Source organism: Aquarana catesbeiana, linkage group LG12 (genome assembly GCF_042186555.1).
Source record: "Aquarana catesbeiana isolate 2022-GZ linkage group LG12, ASM4218655v1, whole genome shotgun sequence".
Classification (NCBI taxonomy): Eukaryota; Metazoa; Chordata; class Amphibia; order Anura; family Ranidae; genus Aquarana; species Aquarana catesbeiana.
Genome location: NC_133335.1, coordinates 239,221,837 through 239,246,515, shown reverse-complemented (window position 1 = coordinate 239,246,515; position 24,679 = coordinate 239,221,837). Strand labels below are relative to the sequence as shown.

At 40.3% G+C, this 24,679-nt stretch overlaps 1 protein-coding gene across 1 annotated transcript in view; it reads right to left on the bottom strand.

Moving 5' to 3' along the window:
• The window catches only part of LOC141113699 (heparan sulfate glucosamine 3-O-sulfotransferase 3B1-like), a 43,392-nt gene extending 19,739 nt beyond the window's left edge, over nt 1-23,653 (bottom strand). The window contains exon 1 of the mRNA XM_073606965.1: nt 23,140-23,653. Coding sequence (XP_073463066.1) covers nt 23,140-23,477 — 338 coding nt within the window. The 5' untranslated portion in view covers nt 23,478-23,653. The remainder of the gene's footprint in view (nt 1-23,139) is intronic.
• Between the last annotated feature and the right edge of the window lie 1,026 nt (nt 23,654-24,679).

Genomic DNA, 24,679 nt, shown 5'->3' with positions numbered 1-24,679 from the left:
AGGGTTAGAACCCCTGTTGGTTTATTTTCCTGCCATTACCTTCACTTATTGTCCCATAGCCAAATCAGGAAGTGAGAGGAAATCCCTGCAAATTGAGGGAATCCCTTGGGGACCCCAGAACTAGTGTCCCAATTGAAAGATTTCCCCTCTTTGGGGAGAACCCAAAGTTTAGGATTGACTTTTACTTTTAACGCTAATGGTAAACAGGACAAATAGAGAGGATGAATCTCCCTTAATTGGGGGTGGCACAAACCGCAATAAGAACTGACGGGTTCTAATCCCTTTCCACTCTGAAATGAAACAGCAAGTTTCATCTTTCATAATACTTTAAATGACGCCCAGTACCATTTACCAACTTCCAGTGAGTCCAGGCTGTCATGGACACACCCCCTGGGGGTGTGTCAGCACATTGGCCTGGGCTCACTGTACAATGCTACAGATAGCAGCACTAACGTCTCAATGTCGTCAGCATGAAAGACCACCCACCACATTAAGACGGAGCCTGGGGCATGTTGCATAATGGGGTATTCTTAAAATAAACTCTGGGATGAGCAAATAATTGTGTAAATCCATTCATCATGTGTATTCTTCTTGAATCTCTATGAGCTTTGTGTATTTCTTCCAGATCTGTGCAGTAATCCCGTGTGAGACTTCCTGTAAGAAAGACCGCCCACTGCTGCCCTCTCTCCTTGTGCAGGAAGACTGGTCTTGACTCCCTCCAGTCCTGTAGTTTTCTGTAGTGGGTGGAGCCTGTCAGGCCCCTCCCACATCTCTGCTCTCTCTTTGTGCTGATTGACTGGTCTTGACTCCGCCCCTCTTGTTTTCTGTAGTGGATGGAGCCTGACGGGCTCCTCCCACTGCTCTCTCTCTCTTTGTGCTGAGTGACTGGTCTTAACTCCGCCCCTCCTGTACTTTTCTGTAGTGGGTGGAGCCTGTTGGGCCCCTCCCACAGCTCTGCTCCCTGCACTGGCTGTGCACAGCATAGTGATTATGTCACTGCTAATTGTACAAGGAAATAACTAAGCTTTGTGCACACAAAGTTGATTTATATCATTTGTGACTATTGAGGAATATATTTCAATTAAAGTGAAATTAAAGTCTTGTTTTTTTTTTTGTTTTGTTAAACCACTTCACCCCCAGAAGGATTTACCCCCTTCCTGACCAGAGCACTTTTTGCGATTCGGCACTGCGTCGCTTTAACTGACAATTGTGCGGTCGTGCGACGTTGCACCCAAACAAAATTGGCGCCCTTTTTTTCCACAAATAGAGCTTTTTTTGGTGGTATTTGATCACCTCTGCGGATTTTTATTTTTTGCGCTATAAACAAAAAAAAAGCGACAATTTTGAAAAAAAAAACAATATTTTTTACTTTTTTGCTATAATAAATATCCCCCCCAAAAATATAAAAAAAAACAAATTTCTTTCTCAGTTTAGGCCCATATGTATTCTACTACATATTTTTGGTAAAAAAAAATAAAAAATCACAATAAGTGTATATTGATTGGTTTGCGCAAAAGTTATAGCGTCCACAAAATAGGGATCAGATTTATGGCATTTTTATTATTAATTTTTTTAAATTACTAATGGCGGCAATCTGCAAATTTTATCGTGACTGTGTCATTATGGCGGACACATCGGACACTTTTGACACTATTTTGGGACCATTGTCATTTATACAGCGATCAGTGCTACAAAAATGCACTGATTAATGTGTAAATGACACTGGCAGTGAAAAGGTTAAACACTAGGGGGCCAATAAGGGGTTAAGTGTGTCCTAGGGAGTGATTCTAACTGTGGGGGGGATGGGCTCACAACAACATGACAGAGATCACTGCTCCCGATGACAGGGAGCAGTGATCTCTGTCATGTTGCTAGGCAGAACAGGGAAATGCCTTGTTTACATCGGCATCTCCCCGCTCTGCCGCTCCGTGACACGATCGCCGGGACACCAGCGGACATCGAGTTCGCGGGAGGCATGGTCAGGATGCCCCCACAATGCCACAATTAAAAGGGGACGTACCTGTACGCTCATTTGCCTAGCCGTGCCATTGTCGTGCGCTGGTCGGCAAGGGGTTAAAAATAACAAACCTGTCATACTTACCCGCCTCTTCTCGTGCACTTTGTCGGCGATCCTGGCCCCTCCCTCCTTCTGAGTGCTCCCACAGCAAGCAGCTTTGCTATGGTGGCACCCGAGCCGAGCCGCTGTTCTGCGAGTCCATCCAGATACAGAACCGTGGCTCGGCCCCACTCCCTCTCTCGCACCTCATTGGCTCAGTGACTTTGACAGCAGCGTCGTGAGCCAGTGGCGCCTGCTGCTGTGTCTCAGCCAATCAGGAGGAAGAAACCCAGACAGCCGAGGCTCTCATGCAACATCGCTGAAACGAGATGAGGCTCAGGTAAGTATTGGGGGGGGGGGGGGGGGTGCACACTGAAGATTTATCTTAATGCATAGAATGCACCTTCTGCCTTTTACAATTACTTTAAATCTTGTACTTCGAATTCAGCTTTTAAAAAAAAAAAAAATATTTGAAGTTGAAGATCTGCTTCAGAATAGATGGCAAGTTTAGAGACCCGAACAGCAGCCATGGGCTGTATTCTGAAAAATCGGCGGAGCTTTATTTTATATAAACCGCACTGTAAATTTGTAGGTCTGCTGGCCCTTTAAAAGCAAAGCCTGTCATTTTGGAGGAACAATCGGAATTAGGATCCGTTGTGTTGGAAGCACCTGAGGCTATTTGGTCTCCTTGAGTGGAGCCATGTCTATAGTCCATTAGGGTAATGCCACCGCACACCTCTGGAATAATCCTTCAAAGTTGTGCTAATGATGTCCTCTCCTCTAGCCTTTGCCCTCTAATCACAGCACAGATTGTTATCCGCAAGCAGCAGCAGCAGCAGGTACCGGGGCCCGGGCCTTTAATTACAAGGTCGGAAATAATGGGACCTGCAATTTGTTAGGGATTAGCTTTGCTTGGGATAGAGCCGGGCCCTACACTGGTCATTACATCCCAGCACTCGCAGGCCCGTAGGTCACCGTTCCCATTAACCTCAGCTGTGCCACGGTTCATAACGCGTATTTTAAGGCGGACGTGGTACTACAGCGCAGGCGGGGCGGGGGGGGAAAAAGAACAATCTCAATTATTTTCATCGGTCTAAAGCCAGAGATTGCCCAGTCTTGGTGTAATCGAGTGAATATTGGGATGACTGATTACCTGCCAACATAAACACAAATAGATCTCGGGGGCTGTTGCATCTTCTGTCTCGGAATTTTCTCAGGCGATACACTATTGTTCTCCTGGGGTATCTGCAGAGCACACAGTAAGGCTGGCCATAGACGGATCTTCTTTTTTTTTTTTTTTTTTTTTTTACCCAGCAGGCTGAAAAACAAAACAAAAAACAATGGATATCCCCATCCACACAAGCGAGGTGGATAAGAGGATTCCTACCCAACTGAGATGATTGGGTTGATTGACTTAACCACTTCAATACCGGGCATTTTCACCCCCTTCCTGCCCAGGCCAATTTTTAACGCTGTCGCATTTTGAATGACAATTGCGCGGTCATGCAACACTGTACCCAAATGAAATTTTTATCATTTTTTTCTCACAAATAGAGCTTTCTTTTGGTGGTAGTTGATCACCTCTGCGGTTTTTATTTCTTGCGCTATAAACAAAAGAAGAGTGACAAGTTTGAAAAAAAAACACAATATTTTTTACTTTTTGCTATAATAAATATCCCAATTTTTTTTAAAAATGTTTCCTCAGTTTAGGCCGATATATATTCTACATATTTTTTGGGGAAAAAAAAATCGCAATAAGTGTATATTGGTTTGCGCAAAAGTTATAGCATCTACAAAATAGGGGATAGATTTATGGCATTTTTATTTTATTTTATTTTTTACTAGTAATGGCGGCAATCTGCAATTATTTTTTTTTTTTTTTATCGTGACTGTAACATTGCGGCGGACACATCGGACACTTTTGGGACTTTTGGGACCATTCACATTTATACAGCGGTCAGTGCTATAAAAATGCTCTGATTACTGTATAAATGTCACTGGCAGGGAAGGGGTTAACACTAGGGGGCGATCAAGGGGTTAAATGTGTTTCCTAGGGAGTGATTCTAACTGTAGGGGGGAGGGGACTCACAAAGGGAGGAGACCGATCAGTGTTCCTCTTTACTTGGGAACACACGATCGGTCTCCTCTCCCCTGACATGACATGGATCTGTGTGTTTACATGTCCCGGCTCTGTTATCGGTGATCACGGGTGCCCGGCGGACATTGCGGCCGCCGGGAACGCACACCAGCTCCCGAGTGACGTGGCGGGCACGCGCGCGCCCCCTAGACGGCCGGCAAGCCCAGGACGTCACGTGACGCCCGCCCAGGATGGGAGATCCCCCCTGCGGACGTCATTTGACAATAGCCGGGATGTGCAGTGGTTAAGCTGGAAAGTGGAAAATCCTGGTGCAGAGCTGCAAAGAAACCAATCCGCCTCCAGTTTTTTGGTCATACATATCTTCTGGGTCACAGGGGTGCACTTACTTTTGCTTTCCTGTGACCAAGAATTAGTCGACAGCTGCCTAAAGCCTGCTATCAACTGACATCACAGGCTTTGTAAGGATCCCGACCATATTGTTGAGATTCACCCTAGATGCCCGATCGGCAGCTGGTTGAGTCTCTCTCAGTACACCTCTGCTCCAGTGAGCCCTGGAGGGGGGCAGAGCAGAGAGCGGTGGCCGGCAGTCACTGCTCTCCACTCCAAGCGAACCAATAACAGAGCGATCCACAATCATGTGATCGCTCAGTTCTTAGAGCCAGCGGGGGACAGCCGCAGAATCAAACTGATGGAGGTGAGAATGTAACTTTTTTTTTTTTTTTTTTTTTTTTTACAGATCCATTCTTCTTTTGAATGACCAGCTCAGGACTTTACTCCGACCTTCCCGACCTGCATATATTTGTTCCAGGTCAGTGACTCCATACGAAATCCATGGGGTTAGCAATACAATGCAGCAACTATTTTGAAAGTTTTATACTTGCGCCAGAACTGGACTGACTGCTTCATAAATCATTAGTCAGCTTTTCCCCGTCTGCTTATCGAGCGGCAGGGACATTATTTGGTGGTGGAAACTCTTCCTTACATGAGACTCGCCATATCTTCTGTGATAATGATACTGCCCAGTTGCTGAGCACCTGTCCAGATCAGAAGATCAACTATCCAACTCCTTTTATGATTTACTGAAAAACACTTTGCAACTTTGTTTTATGAGTTGCATCCTTCCAAAATACTCGCCGGCAGTTGTCTGTTAACTTATAGACTCCAAAATGGTTACAGCAGAAGCTTTGATGACCAGTGATAAGAGTTTGCCTGTCGTTACTATGAACTTTTGTGGGCTTCATGTTTTTCGTAATAAAGTATTTTTAAAAGTGCAAATAATGTCACATCAGTTCAAGAATGAATATCTTTCAATGCAAACCTTCCAGCGAGACTGATTGGCACAGCTTGCGGACAAGTGTTTCCTGGCTACGAACAGCTTCAACTATATGACGACGTTCAAAGTCCAAACAAATGAAATGTGTTTTCTTTTTTTTTCTCTAATACGTGGGGCGTGATGATCGCCTGATCCCAGTGTGTGAATCTTGGTCACGGCAGGCATTGAAATAGCAAAAGGCACCACCCAGCGCCACGCGGACATATGCCAGAGATTCTGGATAGTTCAGCGATGCAACAGGTGAGGGGGGATCCAGAAATCTGAGCCGGGGAGACAATGTCCTCTGTTTCTAAATAGTTCTCAATGGGGGCAAAGGCCTTCTTGGGTGTCGCTCCCCCCCCCCCCCCCCATCTATAATATGGATTATCTTTACCATCTGTGCAAATATCTCAGACCATCCTGAGGGGGTCAACCCAAACTATTCCCATGAGAACCTCCGACCACTATTCACATGATGGCCAAATCGCTCACCAAATGGTTCTGTTCCATCCTCAAAGCAGTATGGATCAAACCATAACTTTTCACAACTCTTAATTCCTCAATGTAGAAGTTCTTTAGAACTTCCTCAAATTAGAAGTTTAGTCTAGTTCAGGTTTTCTCAACCTTTTTAACATGGAGGAACCCTTGAAATAACTTGTTGGCTTTAGGGAACCCCTGACTAATAATTATTATATCTACAGCTCACGATACATGATTCGCGCTTCAAGTTCAAAACAGATGCCTTCAATACCGACGCCATGTTGTATGACATATACATCAGTGCAATTTTTTTTCCTTTATCAACGAAAGCTGACCAAGAAGAAGGGCAAACCTCCCACCTCAGGATACAACCTACTACTAGACCTAAGACCACCTTCACACAGCAGCTTATATGGGGAGTTTGGCAGGTTTCGACCTCTGCCAGGTGCCCCCCAACCAAGGGATTGGATACCATAATAAACCAGCCTTTCTCAACCTTTCCACAACTCTTAATTCCTCAATGTGGAAGTTCTTTAGAACTTCCTCAAATTAGTTTAGTCTAGTTCAGGTTTTCTCAACCTTTTTAACACACAGGAACCCTTGAAATAACGCTCTGATCTCAGTGACTAAATCTACAACTCATGATACATTCGTGTGATGGTCAGTGGGAAGAATGCTCCTTACACTTGTGGTCATTGGGAAGAATTTCTAATAGATCTGTGAGTAGTTGCTTAACCAAGCGGCAGAAATTGCATACTGACCGAGGAACCCCTAGAAACCTTTGGAGGAACCGTGGCAGAGAAACCCTGGTCTAGTTGAAAAACCCTTTTTCAAAGCTCGAACGTTGTGTTTGTATTGTCTACTCTAGACCCAAAACCTGCGTAATGTTGTTGGTTCTCCTTCGAGGACTAGCAAGTCTGTCAATGTGATCTTTACAACTGCAGTAGCCTCTGGAGATTATCAGATTAGATTATTTGAAAGACAATCAATTCACTTGTAATTAAACTGACAGAAGATTGACAGTTGTTTTAATTTAGCTGTCGTCTTAAGCGCGCAAAAGGAAAGAAAAAAAAAAACGTTTTTTTTTTATTGCTGCCACGTAGTTGAGAACATTTAATGGGATACATCATTCTCCTGTCTGATGAAAAGTCATCGGCTCCTTGTCACATCATTTGCCAAACTAGTAAAAATCAGCTTTAGAAATGCAATGCCATTGGATGGGACCGGTCCTAAATTGCAATCCTCATAATCACATGACGCAAGATGGCCACCACAAGCTGGCATGGATGGGCTTCAAGTGGTTGGCAAGTGCTAGAAATAAATGTACAAAAAAAAGAAAAAGTATCCTTATGCCGCGTACACACGAGCGGACTTTACGGCGGACTTTGCCCGGCGGACTGGATTTCGTCGGACAATTCGATGTGTGTGGGCTCCAGCGGACTTTGTTTTCTCAAAAGTTGGACGGACTTAGATTTTAAACTTGTTTAAAATTTATCCGTTGAAATCGAGTCCGGTCGAAAAGTCCGCTCGTCTGTATGCTAGTTCGACGGACAAAAAGGCACGCTAGGGCAGCTATTGGCTACTGGCTATGAACTTCCTTGTTTTAGTCCGGTCGTACGTCATCACGTACGAATTCGATGGACTTTGGTGGATTGTGTGTAGGCAAGTCCGTTCATTCACAAAGTCCGTCGGAAAGTACGTCGAAAAATCCGCCGGGCAAAGTCCGCCGTAAAGTCCGACCGTGTGTACGCGGCATTAGAGTTAAAAGACTGGAAAGAGAGTAGATTTTAAAAATGAAAGCTGTGATGTTCCAACAGCCAAATTAGTAAACAATTTTACTAATTTATTAAGATTACATTTTTTTAATTTATATTATTAGTATACAGGATTTTCTCATAATGTCTTTACATGTGAATGCCGGTCATATTTAATTTATTTGATTGGAGCGCTGCTTTGAGTATTGAAACTTTGCCTATATGGACTAAGGACTTTATTTACTTGTATATTTATGCTTTTTATATTTATATTTATGCAGCTGCTTTTATGTACATAGACGTGCGTCATATACATCATATATACATCATATATACATCATATATATATATATATATATATATATATATATATATATATATATATATATAATGTGTATGTTTTCTACATATATGATGTTTAGGGAACTTTTTTCACGAGCGGTGCAATTAGGATTTTTAAAGACACTCATGCCTCATACACACGATCGGACTTTCCGCCAACAAAACCGTGGAATTTTATCCGAAGGGCGTTGGCTCAAATGTGCCTTGCATACACACAGTCACACAAATGTTGGCCAAAAATCACGAACGTAGTGACGTACTACGTGGTTTTTCAGCTCTTTAGCGCCACCCTTTGGTCTCCTTCTGCTAATTTCGTGTTAGTAGAAGTTTGGTGAGTGTTGATTCGCGCTTTTCTTTTCGCGTTTTTCATTTAGCGCTTTTCAGTTCTTTTCTGAACAGCCGTTCGTCAACCAGCCATGTTGCGGAATCAGAGAAGATAACGCGTTATTTATTATTGGCCTTGGAGTTATTGCTTTGACATTATTTTTTGGTTGAATAATAATGATTTGATTTGGTATATTTTCTATATTTTTGGATGCATAGAATGCACTTTTTGGTTAAGTTCTATTGGCAGATATCATGTCTAATTTTATTTGTTTTCTTTTTTTAATACACAATAAAACAAATTGTGTAGAATAATACTTGGCTGTGGGTTTTACTTCAAATGACAGTTTGGGAGTCGGCAGTTACATTTTAAAAAATACAATGTAATATTAACAAGGGACACCAACATAGTTGTATCTTTGATCTTAAAAACTACAGGATAATAATGGTGTTGTGGTAACTTGCCCAAATAAAAAAAAAAACAAGCATAATAATATTATTCTTGATATCACTAGAAAAAAAAGCCTTTGAAAATTCGTTTGCCATAACTCCATCAGTATCACCAGCAAAGCAGCTTCATTATTATCCCATTAAAGAAGAAGAGAATTGTGCGCTGCATCTCCAGATTTCATAATTTGCCGCGTCACGAATGTGAATTCTCCATTACGAACGCTCGTTTACAAGACCGACCGCTTCTGGCTCGTTCCTTGCTTCCGAGCATGCGTGTTTACACTTTGGACTTTTGTCTGATGGACTTGTGTACAGACGCTCGGAAAATCCGACAACACACATTTGTCGGCGGAAAATTTAAAAACTTGCCATCCAACATTTGTTGGCGGAAAGTCCGACAATTGTCAGATGGAGCGTACACACGGTCAGATTTTCCGCCAACAGCCTGACATCGTACAAGTCCGATCGTGTGTACGGGCCTTTCGATTATTAAGGATTTATATAAAGGGAGACCTGTACTGCTACCATACAATCGATACAAGAGGGTTAGCTCCGGAGAGCTTACAATCTAACAGATATGAATCTTGAACTTTTGGAAAGGCCGATAACTTTAAGGATTGCTGTATCCAAAAATGAAAATATAGTCAACTAACATCAAAGTGTAACATCCTGTAGCAGCAGAAATGCTCTTCGCTCTGTTAATGTATTTTTAAATGTTTTATGGTCGCCTATAACATGTGAGCCATTCCTAGATGTGGAAGATTCCACAGGTTATACGATTTAATGCTATAAAAAGGAAACTATAAATTATACACTGGTCATTGTAATACTGTATGATGAATACAAGTAACCCCAAAAAAAAAAAATCTATTTTTTTTTTTTGTAAAGTGCTGTGAAAATTGTTGGCTCTATATAAATCCTATATACCAATAATAATAATTTTTTTAACAACTTTTATTTTTTTTAAACTGTATTTTACAGACAGGTGTACTTCTTGGGGTAAGGGGGGTAATGCAACATGTTTTTTTGTTTGTTTTTTTTTTACCTAGCAACACTGCCAAAAATAAATAAATGGGTATACTTTTACAAAATAAAAAAACTCTCAAACGTCTTATAAGATTGCGGCGTTATAAATGGCTCATGCCGTAATGTATCTACTTTCCCTCTGTCATGGTAAATATGAGAATTTCAAGTGGGTGATGTGAGAAGGGTATAGTCAACACTTGAAAGGGAGAAAAAGGACGGACAACATTCTTATGTGTACACCAAGACAGGGCAGATGTCAAAAGAAGCCTATAGTAAAAAAAAAAAAATAAAAAAAAAAAAAATCGATGAAGGCGAGTCAAAAAAAAAAAAAAAAAAAAGTTTCTATAAAAGCAAATAAAAAAAAATTATTGCTGTGGATATTTTTTTATTTCTAAATGCTAATAAACTGTTAGTTTCAATGAAAGCCAAAAATAATCTTTGGTTTGGATATTTTATTTCTAAATGCTAATAAACTGTTTGTATAAAAATGATTTACTTTTTGGAAACTATCTTTTCACTATTGTTTATTGTACTTGGCATAATGCAAAAAAAAAAAATAAGAATGCCAACTTGAAAAATTGTATATCCAATTTGCACAGTCCTACAATATTTGAATTTTAAATTCCATTTATTTGTATTTATTGTCAGGAATGATTACATTTCTGACAACAGTTCTATGTCATAAGTTCACACTGAATCAGCAGTACTGAGAAATGTAAAATAATTATTTTGGCACCTAATGAAAAATTAGGATGAGGACACAGTGGATTTTTTTGTTTAAAACTTCTTTTTTTTTTTTTTTTTCTTTTAAGACAATGTTGATTTTATTTTAACAAGTGTAATTTAAGAAACCATAAGAACTGCTGAATAATGTAAAAGAACTATATGATTAAATATTAATATAGAATTTAAAAAAAAAGTATCGGTAGAGGATAAAATGAAAACAGTAATGAGAAAAAAAAATAATATATAAAAATGTGGTATGAATTTAAGTGGATGGAAAATGCATAAGTAGTTTAATTCGGTATACTAAAACACCTCTTTTAGTCAGTCCACTTTTTGTCAACTGCCTAATGAGAATCAGGAAAGTTTTGGCACCATGCAAGATATTCATTTCCAAAATAAATATTATGGATGTTAAAACCGAAAAAAAATAAAATAAAATATCACTTTTCACTTTTGTATAGTTAAGAAAAGCGCCGGTTTATATTCAAATTGGTTGGTTTATTACAGATAGAATTGGCAGAGCTTGCCATAAATCACTATATTTAATAAAATAGTCCTCCTTTTGCCCTGAACTGTGAATAATATGGCTGAGGTATGTTCAAGGTTAATACAATAGGTAATGTAAACCAGACTACAATAAAAAAAAAAAAAAAGTTGAATAAGAAATCTGCAACATATTACGGGCTAATCCTGTTCCTTTTAAATACCTATTAGCTGTATAAACAGGTTTAGCGAGCCAGACGCTAACTCCCTGATTTCGCTATAGTATACTATAGTCTAGTTGCTAGGAGTTACTGCACTCTGGTCATTGTTTTGGCCTTAGTGAACCCAAAAACTGACTTCTAGAAGTCATATATAATTATATAAAAAATATATTGAATTTGGGTTGCCTACAGGCTATAGGCGACAGGTGCACTTTAATACCACATGTGGTATATATTTGTTTACATATTATATATTTGTTTATTTGCTTTTTTTTTGTGTAAGATTTTTAGTGAAAGATCCAAACTCCATAACTTTGGCTGCAATAGAGAATTTAGGAAAAGGGGATTTCTGTTTGTAGGGCCCGCCTCTGGTTGAAGCCATTTTGTAGGATGAAGTTATACTGTTGCAACTAAGTCAGGTTCCTAGATCTACACCAATTCATCTACTGTTCTTTTCCAAACATTTCCCTTTTTTTTAATTTTAGTTTGATGTGCCTTGTGTTTAGGAATTCACAAGGATCCTGTGTGTTTTAAAAAGTTCAATCGACTTGAAGCCCTGATGAAGGGGGGAGTGCTGAGCCCCCGAAACACAATAAAATCTTCAGCAGGCCTATAAAAGTTGGTATGGTGCTCCCATCTTTTCAAAACTTTAGTAAACTCCTGGGGGTGGGGGTCCAGTAGGACCCTACAGGTGCTGCTGGACCCTGGTCTCTAGGACCGCAAACCACCCATCACATTATAACAAATCTCCATAAGATTCGGCCCACCTACATCACAACTTGATTGAAGGGAATCAGTCACAAAGTGTGAGAGGAACCTCATTTAGAAGCTGTCATTCTGTGCCCCTGGTTGTGGTGTTTTGGTGGGATGACTATGTAGCTCCACGGTCATTGAAGTCACTTCCTGTAACTGATACACTCTCCGGGGGAAGTTGGTTTGAGGCCTCTTCAGTAGGTATCCTGTTCATTCAATTATTGGCCACCTCTAAACCAGTCACTGTTTAGTGCTTTTGAAAATGCAGGTTCCCGAGATTTTATGCTGACCAACTGGCTTTGAGAATTTTAGTCAAGGACCTGGAAGTAGTATGTCAGCAGTCCCTATCTGAACACTTGTTAAGCGTCATAGGTTAGCATGAAACAGAGTGATGGCAGAACAAGACCAAGTAGTCCTTTGGGACTGCTACTTGTTGGATAAGTTTGCCCAAAGCTTTTTTTTATTTATTCACTTACTGTTGACTGACTCAACTACTCTTTTGCCAAAATAATACTTTCTAAGGTTAGTTTGAACTTCCCTCCCAGTAGATTGAAGTAATTTACCCGTGTTCTTGATCTTTGCTTCGTATTGAAAATACTGCCCTTCTGATCCTTATTCACACCCTTCATGTATTTAAAGGTTTTAGTCATGTCCATCCTTTTCCCTTTTTCCTCCATACATATTATTTCTGAAGTCTCTACTAATAGGTTTCATTCTCCATTTTTATTGCCCATCTTTTGACTGTGGGTTGTATCACTTAATATCTTTTTGTAAGTGAGGTCTTCAAAACTGGATACAGTATTCTAAATGAGGTCCAAATAAAGATCTCAAAAGGGAAATCAGGACCTCCTGCCGGTGACCCCCTCTAGTTATAACTAAAGATCTATATAGAGCAATAAGGATCTCCTTCCTCCTGCTGGTGACCCCTCTAAAGATCTATATAAACCAATCAGGACCGCTTTCCTCCTGCTGGTGACCCCTCTAATGATCTATATAGACCAATCAGAACCTCCTGCTGGTGACCCCTCTCGTTATAACTAAAGCTCTATATAGAGAACTCAAGACTTCCATTCTCCTCCTGGTGATCCCTCTCATTATCTATATAGAGCAATGAGGACCTTCTTCCTTCTTCTTCTCTCTAGAGACAAGTAAAGATCTATACAGAAAAATCAGGACCTCCTTCCTTCTGCTGGTGATCCCTCTAGTGCTCTATCTAGAGCAATCAGGACCTCGATCCTCCTGCTGGTAATCCCTCTAATAGTCTATATAGATCAATCAGAACCTCCTTCCTCCTACTGGTGACCCCTCTAGTTTATAACTGAAGCTTTATATAGAGCAATCAGGACCTCCATCTTCCTCCTGGTGATCTCTCTAATAATCTATATAGAGGAATCAGGTCCTCCTTTCTCCTTCTGGTGATCTTTTTAGAGATGACTAAAGATCTATACAGAAAAATCAGGACCTTCTTCCCCTGCTGGTGATCCCTATAGTGATCTAAATAGACCAATCAGCACCCCCTTCCTCCTGCTGGTGATCCCCCAATAGTGATATAATTAGACCAATCAGGACCACCTTCTTCCTGCTGGTAATGTCCCCAATGATCTATATAGACCAATCGGGGCCTCCTTTCTCCTGCTGGTGATCCTTCTAGTGATCTGTATAGAGCAATCAGGACCTCCTTCTGGTAACCCCTCAAGAGATAACTATACAGAAAAATCAGGACCTCCTTCCTTCTGCTGAAGATCCCTCTACTGACGAGCCCCCAGAATTCCATTCACTTTCCAAATTGCCAGGCCACATGTTTGCTCATTTTGCATGCCTTGATGCCTACTCCCAAACATCTCATTACTGTGGGTTGGAATCCAGTAAAATAAAGTAGAACTCTAGGAGCTGGCAGGCGAATTTTGGAAACCTGAACAAAAACAGAGAGCAACCACATTGGATTTTTAAAAGAAAATTTTAAGAATGTAGCCTGAGACAGGAGGAGATTTTTCAATTTGATCAGTTTAGTTGCCCTGTACAATCTATTGAACGATCATATGGATAGGTGTGTGGCCACTTCTGCAAACTTCAGCATCAAGAACTGTGGTGTAGCTATACAGACCATGTGCTGTCTGGAACTCGGTGGCATTACAGTAGAGAGTGCATTCAGAGCCTGATCGTTGGTAGTTTGATCTTCCATGGCCTCATCATCGAATACAGATTGTGCTACAGGAATCCCAGCGTATGCATTTTAAGACTGAATGAATGGGAATATTTCATCTGCCTCAGTTTAAAGCCATTTATCTACCCATTGGCAGAGCTTTGCTCAGCACTACCATTAACGTGGTTAGTAACAACTCCTTTCAATGCTCTTGAGGTAGTCACTCTGAGCATATGCAGCCACTTCTTCTGCTTGGTGTTCACTGTATATAATCTGGGATTTGTAGTTCCTAGGCAGCTCTAACCTACCAGTTCTCCAATCTCTATTGAGTGTCTCATAAGCAAAAATGTTAGAAAGAATTTTGGAGGGGTGAGGTCCTTACTATCCCACTGAGAATGACCAGTGCCAACATTGGTGTACAGTCAACCCATACAAGCTTTTTCAGTTAGGAAAATTGTAGGAACCAGAATCAGAATTCACCTTTCACTAATCTAATTTCTATGCGCTACATGATGTTGGCTAACCAATCCAATCACTAAGTTTAAAAAAAAAAAAATCATCAAAAATGAGCAATGCAAATACAAACTAATACAACTTTGACTCGTACAACTTCTGGAACAAGGATTAATTTCCACTGAAAAGTTTCACCTACAACACCGGATTTACTACAGGAAGTTTGCCTGTAATGACCAAAGGTTGATCACATTTTTCTACACCATTTTGGGAACCTATAGTTGCCACTTTGTTGTGTAATTGTAATTTGTGATTTGTTTTGGATGTCCATCATTGATCTTTTTATTGTGTTTTTACATATACATTACTTTCTGTCATTCTATGACAAAAGACTGCCGAGTTTTGGAATTTTCTTCCAATTTAATCCCTTAAATGTAACAATTTCAGAACCTGAGCCTAGTCTACCAAGCGTTGCCCATAGTCTTCCGCCCTCCGTACGCTGTTTAGCCGCGCTCGCTATAGTCACTTAGCGGAAAGGGATATGCGAGTTAACAAATTCATATATTTTGTTACCATACTCCTTAATTAGGTTTACAAATTTGAAATCCTATACCTCGTCTCTTGGCAGCATCAGCCAATGCCCAGGTGCCATTATAATGCCGGCAGCTTTATTGAAGCCAAAAATAGATGTGGAAAAAAGCATTCTCTCGTAATGTTCTCTATGCCATCTATGGGCTGAGTAAAAAATAACTCACTTTTGTGGAAGTCGGATATGTTGGAAAAGCTTAACGGAGCCAAAATGTACAGATCTATGTATACTCGGATGCCTTTTACTGTCCCATGCAGGAGCCCAACCTGCCCAACCCTTCTGTACAAGCCAACACTGGGGCTGATTTACTAAAGGCAAATAAACTGTGCACTCATAGTTACATCATTACATAGTTAGTCAGGTTGAAAAAAGAGACAAGTCCATCCAGTTCAACCATAACTCTGCCAGTACAGATGCTCCAGAGCTTAGTAAATGAGAGGAAGCTCAGATGACTTCCACCACCCAATCATGCCCATGCAAAAATGCTGTTTTTTTTTTTTTTTTTTACCCCTTGCCTTTGATTGGATATGCTTTGGAAAGTGACACTTTACCTCATTTACTAAGTTCTGAAGGAATTGCACTTTCAGAGTGCACAGTCTGTTTGCCTTTAGTAAATCATCCCCAAATCTCCAATGTCTGTTATCTCTCTATGCACATGTATATGTATAATGTCATTTTTTGCAAAATTGCAGAATATAGTCTAATTTGCTTTTTTGAAACAGTTTTGCTCTTTATCTGTCTGTTTATAACAAATATATATATATATATATATATATATATATATATATATATATATATATATATACAAATATAAAAAAAAATAAATTAAAATTATATCTATATATGATAATTTTATTATACACACATATAAAATATATATTATGTACTTATTTGGGATGTTACCAAAAAAAAAAAGTATAATAAATTCAAGCCAGTTCTTTTCCAAAGTTGACAGGAAATGTTTGGCAACTCAATAACTGTCACTTTTTCAGACACCTTGTCCTCCCTGCAGAAAAACACCGACACCCAATGTAAACACCCTGTTTGCTTCATATAAAGTTGTGAAATTACCCAAACTGACAGCAAACTTTGTATGAACAAGAAAATATGACTTGATTTACTAAAACTGGAGAGTGAAAAATCTGGTGCAGCTGTGCATGGGAGCCAATCAGCTTCTAACTTCAGCTCGTTCAATTAAGCTTTGACAATAAATCCTGAAATCTGATTGGTTCCTATGCAGAGCTGCACCAGGTTTTCGCATTCTCCAGTTTTATTTAAATAAATAAAAAACAACCCCAACGTTTGAGTTCCAGAACAATTTTCTTATTGAATCAGGTATTTTTTATTAGCAAGATTTTCAAGTACAGGATTGCCAGAACAATTTACCACCATCATCTGTTGGTTGTAGCGTCCTGTCACTACTGTCCCATAACCTGCGCCCGGTCAAGGAAAATCCATTACTGTTATTTCACATAAATTAACCTTTCACAGCATCATATTGGATTTGAGAAAAAACAAAAACATTCTACTTGTGACTTAAATTATAAAGTGTTTTTAAATCTCTTTCATAGGACTTATTAGATTGTAAGCTCTTCTGAGCAGGGCCCTCTTAATCCTCCTGTATTTTATTGTATTATAACTGTATTGTCTCCCTTTTATATTGTAAAGCGCTGCGTAAACTGTTGGCGCTTTATAAATCCTGTATAATAATAATAATAATAATAATAATAATAATAAGACATAAAAGAGAAAAAAAATGAAAAAAAGTGAGATTAAATTAAAACAAAGTGAACACAGCTCAAACATTTTAGGTGACTTAGTAAAAGCATTTAAAAGAACAGAAGTCCTGAGCTGTCGTTTCCCATAAAAAAAAAAAAAGGGAGGGAGTAAAAGGTTTTGAGAACAAAAGTTTCAAGAGCAAAGGGCAGAACAAAACATTATTATGACACAGAATCTTCCCAAGGCATTTTTTTGTGTGTGGTAATGTTCACATCCCTGTCGTAACAAGTCTTCCTTTTTTTTTTTCCTAGTCTGTTCTTTTGAAGCCAGATTAAAGACGAGAGAGCCTAGTGAAAAATTGTTACTTTAACACTATTCTTTTTATGCAAAAAAAAAAAAAAGTAAATAAATATTTATGCACTTCCCCTTTCAGCTCTACAGATGATAATTCATGCGTTTCTCAATTTGATCTCTGTCAGGATATCGGAGTTCAAAATATGTTAGGAGAATATTAGGATGCTTGCACATGGCAAGAGCTCATTATTGGGGAGAGAAGGGGAAAAAAATGACATTTTCCCTGTCAAAAGAGTCAGTGTTTAAAATGGGAAAACATCAAACATTCCACACACAAAAAAAAAAAAAAAAAAAAAAAAAAGAAATTTTTAAATGAAATCAAAGGGAAAATCGTATGGGAGTCAGGAATAGAAGATTAAAACCTTGCTGCTAATTCTTTTTTTTTTTTTATGTAAATTGCAAAACATTTAACATTTTTACACTAATAAAATATTTACAGAATTAATAAAAGTAATGTTAGAACTTTTTAAAACAGAATTTACAGTAAGGGAGTTAAATTTTATCAACTTTTTCCTAACTTTTTATTTTTCATGAAAGGGTGTTGCGACCGTATCTTTTTATTTTAACTTTTTTGAAACTAGCTTTTATTAACTTTTTTGGAACTGTATCTTTTATTTTAACTTTTTGGAAACTGTATCTTTTATTTTAACTTTTTGGAAACTGTATCTTTTATTTTAACTTTTTTGAAACTGTCTTTTATTTGAACTTTTTTGAAATTGTCTTTTATTTGAACTTTTTTGAAACTGTCTTTTATTTGAACTTTTTTGGAAACTGTCTTTTGTTTTAACTTTTTTTGAAATTGTCTTTTATTTTAACTTTTTTGAAACTGTCTTTTATTTGAACTTGACTTTTTTTAGGACACTAAATTTGTGATCAGATTAGCACTAAACTTTTTTTTGTCCAAGTCTTTGCATTCTTTTGTCAATGGTATGCATTATCTTTAATTTACTAAAATCAGTAGATTATATATTACGTTTTCAAAGTGGATTTCAACTTATCTTAAGCCGTTATTCATTTTGCAAAATATACCCAATGATGTGCAAGGAAAATATAAAAAAACAAAAACAAAAAAAAAAAAGGATATCAGCTTATGAATGAAGTGAACGTTTACTTTGCTCCACTTCTTTTAAAAAAAAAAAAATACACCCCACTGCCTTAAATTATGTGAAAAGATTGATATGACTGTAAACATTTAGACGTTTGTTCTGCCTCCTCGGGATTCTATTTGTCCCAAGGCGATAACTGTACTGCAAATACCGTGAGGCTGCAATGCCCCTTTATTCTCAACAGGGATCACTGCAACTCTATCCTTAGAACATTCACAGCTCATACTGTTACGATCGGTACGCTTGTCTTTTATGGAGTTACAATGAAAATCCTAAAAGGTCTCGAGCCGCCGGCCTCAACAAAAAACAAAAAAATAGCAAACTGTTTTCACAAAAAGAAACCAAAAACAAATGAGATCACTTAAAATGAGAGTGGAAATACAATAAACCGGGAACACCAAACATACTCCACATATAGAAACTGACACTGATAGTAATACTGGCAATCCATACTGCAATGATTGTGAGTTAGTGGGTCAGTCAACAGTAAGCGAGTTGCTATACATAAAGATCAAAAACAACAAAAAATAAACGGGGGGGGCAAACTTAATGGACCACTTGGCCTTTTTCCGCCTACACCCTTCTATGATCACAATTCATGATCACAATTCATTCTTAGGGAAATTTCCGGCTGCGTTTTTTTTTTTTTTTCCTGGTTTTATCAGATTAGGCTGAATCTTACAAGAAGCGCACTTGTGCAGTAAGTGGCGCTTACCGTCTCCTCCATCTATAATGTATGGGGGAAAATGCATTTTGATGAAAGGACAGCGAGGCCACACAAAAGTGGTCTGGGCATAAAGAAAGGGAAAAAAAAATCAATAGTTTATTGTTGCCTAATTTCAGCCTGCACCAGAAATCCCCCAGGGTAGTAAACCACAACCCCCCCCCCCCCCCCCCCCCCCGCCCAAATTACAGATTAGTATCAAAGCACAGATAAGCTATTTTATTTTTTTTTTTATTTTGTTTTACATTGTAAGGCACAGGCCCATTTTAGATAAAGGAAAATCCGATCTTCACTGCAATCTTATAACACGCTGGATTCATTGTACGTCATCGATGCTCCCGGATCAATACCAATTGGGCCATGTCTTGGAGGGGAGCCTGGGACCCCCCCTCGGAGTGTGTGTGTGTGTGATACACGGCTCTGCTGATAAATTATGAATCTTTACAAAGCAAGCCTAAAGAGATCCCACACTCCCCCACTGCTAGGACCCTTATCTTTGAAGAGAAAGGCTTGTAGCAGCCAAGGTTTGGCTTAAGTCGAGTGTCCCTGAGGAGTGTGTATGGGAACACGAAGATGTGGGTTCAGGGTAGGAGAAGTGTATTATTTGGGATCACCTGACACAAATCCAGCCTTCAGATAAGCTGCAGATCACAGCCAAGTGCTCTACATACGTGGCTTTAGCTATATGGCACCTGGACAAGTGGTCACCACTCTTCCCTTTAAGTACTATGGTCCTAGGATCAGTTCCCACATAGAATTTAAACATTCCCCCCCCCCCCCCCCCCGTTTTCAGGTGGGTTTCCTCGAGAAGATTTACTGCTAGGCTAAAACTTCCCTTCGCGTGCACCTGTATGACCCTTGAAGGAATATTAGAGTGTAAGCTCCTGTGGCACAGGAATTGGTTCTCTGTACAGCACCTGGGGAAATGATGGTGATATACAAATTCAGGAAATGAATACATTTATTGATCAGGGTACATGTAGACATTGTTGAACCCAAGGCTTTGGTTGTATTGTACCAGCCATAGACTGGATTGATATTTTACATAATGATTCGTAATCCATTTCTAATGACCATTGTGTACTGAGAGCTGGAGATACCAGACGTCAGACAAATCCAGTCTCATTTCTTTTGGTTAATACAAATACATATAAAGAGGGACCAGCTGAGATGCTGGATGGTGCTTAGACCTTACTAGAGGCAATCTGGAAATTCAGAAATAAAACCAAACCAGACACTATGATCAGTTAATATGATTTGAATGGAGCATCAATGGAACAAGGACTGTTCCAGGGACACCACAAACCCTGACAGTACCTGGACAGCTGAGAGGCGATAGAGCCCATCATTGACTTGTTACATTATATATAGACTATGAGGGATCTGTAATGTATGGACCGTGGTTGGGCAGAGCAGACCGGAGTCCTGCTAGACCCCATTCATTTCATACGTAGAGGAGAGAGAGAGAGAGACTCCTAGACCCCCAATCATTTCATACATAGAGGAGAGAGAGAGAGACTGCTAGACCCCAGTCATTTCATACATAGAGGAGAGAGACCAAGACTGCTAGACCCCAATCATTTCATACATAGAGGAGAGAGACTGAGACTGCTAGACCCCAATCATTTCATACATAGAGGAGAGAGAGAGAGAGACTGCTAGACCCCAATCATTTCATACATAGAGGAGAGAGAGACTGCTAGACCCCAATCATTTCATACATAGAGGAGAGAGAGGACAGAGACTGCTAGACCCCAATTATTTCATACATAGAGGACAGAGAGACTGCTAGACCCCAATTATTTCATACATAGAGGACAGAGAGACTGCTAGACCCCAATTATTAGACTGCTAGACCCTAATCATTTCATACATAGGGGAGAGAGACCAAGACTGCTGGACCCCAATCATTTCATACATAGGGGAGAGAGAGACTGCTAGACCCCAATCATTTCATACATAGGGGAGAGAGAGACTGCTAGACCCCAATCATTTCATACATAGGGGAGAGAGACCGAGACTGCTAGACCCCAATCATTTCATACATAGAGAGAGACACAGACTGCTAGACCCCAATCACTTCATACATAGAGGAGAGAGAGACTGCTAGACCCCAATCATTTCATACATAGAGGACAGAGAGACCAAGACTGCTAGACCCCAATCATTTCATACATAGGGGAGAGAGACCGAGACTGCTAGACCCCAATCATTTCATACATAGAGAGAGACACAGACTGCTAGACCCCAATCATTTCATACATAGGGGAGAGAGAGACTGCTAGACCCCAATCATTTCATACATAGGGGAGAGAGACCAAGACTGCTGGACCCCAATCATTTCATACATAGAGGAGAGAGAGACTGCTATACCCCAATCATTTCATACATAGGGGAGAGAGACCGAGACTGCTAGACCCCAATCATTTCATACATAGGCGAGAGAGACCGAGACTGCTAGACCCCAATCACTTCATACATAGAGGAGAGAGAGACTGCTAGACCCCAATCATTTCATACATAGGGGAGAGAGACCAAGACTGCTGGACCCCAATCATTTCATACATAGGGGAGAGAGACCAAGACTGCTGGACCCCAATCATTTCATACATAGGGGAGAGAGAGTCTAAGAGGAAAAATAGATGAAGAAAGTGATGGAGGGAGAGGGCAAGATAAATGAAAAGAGAGTAAAAAAGGGAAAGACAGAGAAGAGAATGAAAGAGGGAATGTGAAGTGTAACAGGCACATGAAAGATGGGGCATATAGGGTGGGCAGTGAGGGGGCATATAGGGTGGGCAGTGAGGGGGCATATAGGTTAGGCAGCGAGGGGGCATATAGGGTGATCAGCGAGGGGGCATATAGGGTGGTCAGCGAGGGGGCATATAGGTTAGGCAGCGAGGGGGCATATAGGGTGGGCAGAGAGGGACATCCAAAGAGTACAGAGGCAGAGATGAGTAGATATATGGAGCCATGGGCAGTTGTATGGAGAGAAGGAAAGGATATCATGGCCAGACATGGTCAGTTTAGTATTAAGGAACATACAGATTTAGAAGATGGGCAAGACAAATCCTAGGAATAAAATATACAGGGAGATTGGGGGATATATATATATATATATATATATATATATATATAGAGAGAGAGAGAGAGATAGAGAGAGAGAGAGAGAGAGAGAGAGAGAGAGAGAGAGAGAGAGAGAGAGAGATAATATTATCAAGGAACAGATATAGACAGAGAGAACATGAGGATATATAGGGGCAGATATACAGAGAGATTGGGAGTTCTATACAGAGAGGGATAACCTTGTAAAGGAACAGATATAGAGGGAGACATGAGGATAATATATGGGGATAGAGAAGACAATATAACTTGTAGAAATGGATACATTATAAGGAACAGATATATAGGGGGGTTATACAGAGAGAGGATATACCAGGGATACAGAACAGAGATGTTCTACAGGAAGGTATAATGTGTGTAGAGAGATCGATACATATAAAGGAACATATATAAGAGGATCCATATAGAGAACATACGGGGTATATATAATAATAGAGACTGGCAGTTCTAAAGGGAATAGGAATATATAATGGGCAGAGATATAGAGGAGGAGATGGAGAGTTCTATAGAGGATATAATAGGGATTTATATATAGAAATAGAAGGAATATACAGAAGAAAGATACGATGTAATGGTATAGAGATCGCTAAAGGAAATCCATAGATCCATATACAGAGGGGATAATAGGAGATATTATATATAATACAGATATGGGAAGGATCTCCTGTATACAGATATGGGAAGGATCTCCTGTATACAGATGGGTGGATATAGACTGAGATCGGCAGATATAGAGGGAGATGGAATTGTCGGGAAATTCTATTTGCAACATTGCGATCCGGAATTGGACACATCACCCCCCCCCCCCATAATCACACACTCATCGCACCCCAACACCCCCCCCCCCATAATCACACACTCATCGCACCCCATCACCCCCACAATGATCACATCGGCCGATCTCACCTGTACCAGTCCAGTCCCATGTCGTAGTTGCGATCGAAGAAGTGGGGTTCAGCTCCCACAGCCCTGATGTCGGGGTGCACCCTGAGGAACTCCAGCAAAGCCCGGGTCCCCCCTTTCTTCACCCCAATGATGATGGCCTGGGGTAGCTTCTTGCTCCCCGATCCGTTGTAGAAGGTGGAGATCGGCGCTCCATCGTCCGATGTGCCCCCGGGGGGTGCGGCGGGGAGGGGGGCGCAGGAGCCGGCACAGGAATAGATCATGTAGAGTCCGAGGATGAGCATGGTGCAGAGAGGGAGGACGAGCCTTCTTCTCAGAGAGGACACAGGGGGGACATCCATAGAGGAGGGGGTCTCATCATCACCCGGCACCCCCAGTCCAGGGAACCTACTCCCCCCACAGCACAATCCATAGATCCGGACCGAGGAGCGACATGACTCCCAAACCTCTCCTATCCTCCTCCTAGAACCTTCCAGGTGGAGATCCAACAACACCACTGACTGCCCGGGGACTGAGAGCTCCCCATCCATGGCAGGGGGCGGACACCAGACACACCTCCCCGCCAATCACACCACGGCAGCCTATGCAAATTAGCCATTTGTTGATAAAGGGAGGCCAATGGGATGAGGGTGCCTGGCAGCTGGCCATGCCTTCTGATTGGCTGCTGATCCTATATAGAGCCTGGAGGAGGACAGAGCTGCTTCAGATGTTGGATGGAGGAGAGAGAATCAGAGATTCCAGAAGAATATTCACTGGATACAAAGTAACTTCTAGATCCAAATCCAGAACATTCACTGGTTACAAAGTAACTTCTATCTAAATCCAGAACATTCACTGGATACAAAGTACCTTCTAGATCTAAATCCAGAACATTCACTGGATACAAAGTACCTTCTAGATCTAAATCCAGAACATTCCCTGGATAAAAAATAACTTCTAGATCTAAATCCAGAACATTCACTGGATACAAAGTAACTTCTACATCTAAATCCAGAACATTCACTGGATACAAAGTACCTTCTAGATCTAAATCCAGAACATTCCCTGGATAAAAAATAACTTCTAGATCTAAATCCAGAACATTCACTGGATACAAAGTAACTTCCACATCTAAATCCAGAACATTCACTGGATACAAAGTAACTTCCACATCTAAATCCAGAACATTCACTGGATACAAAGTAACTTCTACATCTAAAGCCAGAACATTCATTGGATACATTGTATTCAAGCCAAGTGACTTCTATACCCCAATCCAGAACATTCCTCATCCACCCCACACAGCTGTTTCCAGCTTACTAGAGCCCGTCAGTGGAGGTTAAAGTGACACTAAACTATATCCTTCTCCTAAAATTCTTCATATCCATCCATCTCCATCCATCTCCATCCATTTCCATCCATATCCATCCATTTCCATCCATTTCCATCCATATCCATCCATTTCCATCCATTTCCATCCGTATCCATCCATATCCATCCATTTCCATCCGTATCCATCCATATCCATTAATTTCCATGCGTATCCATCCATATCCATTCATTT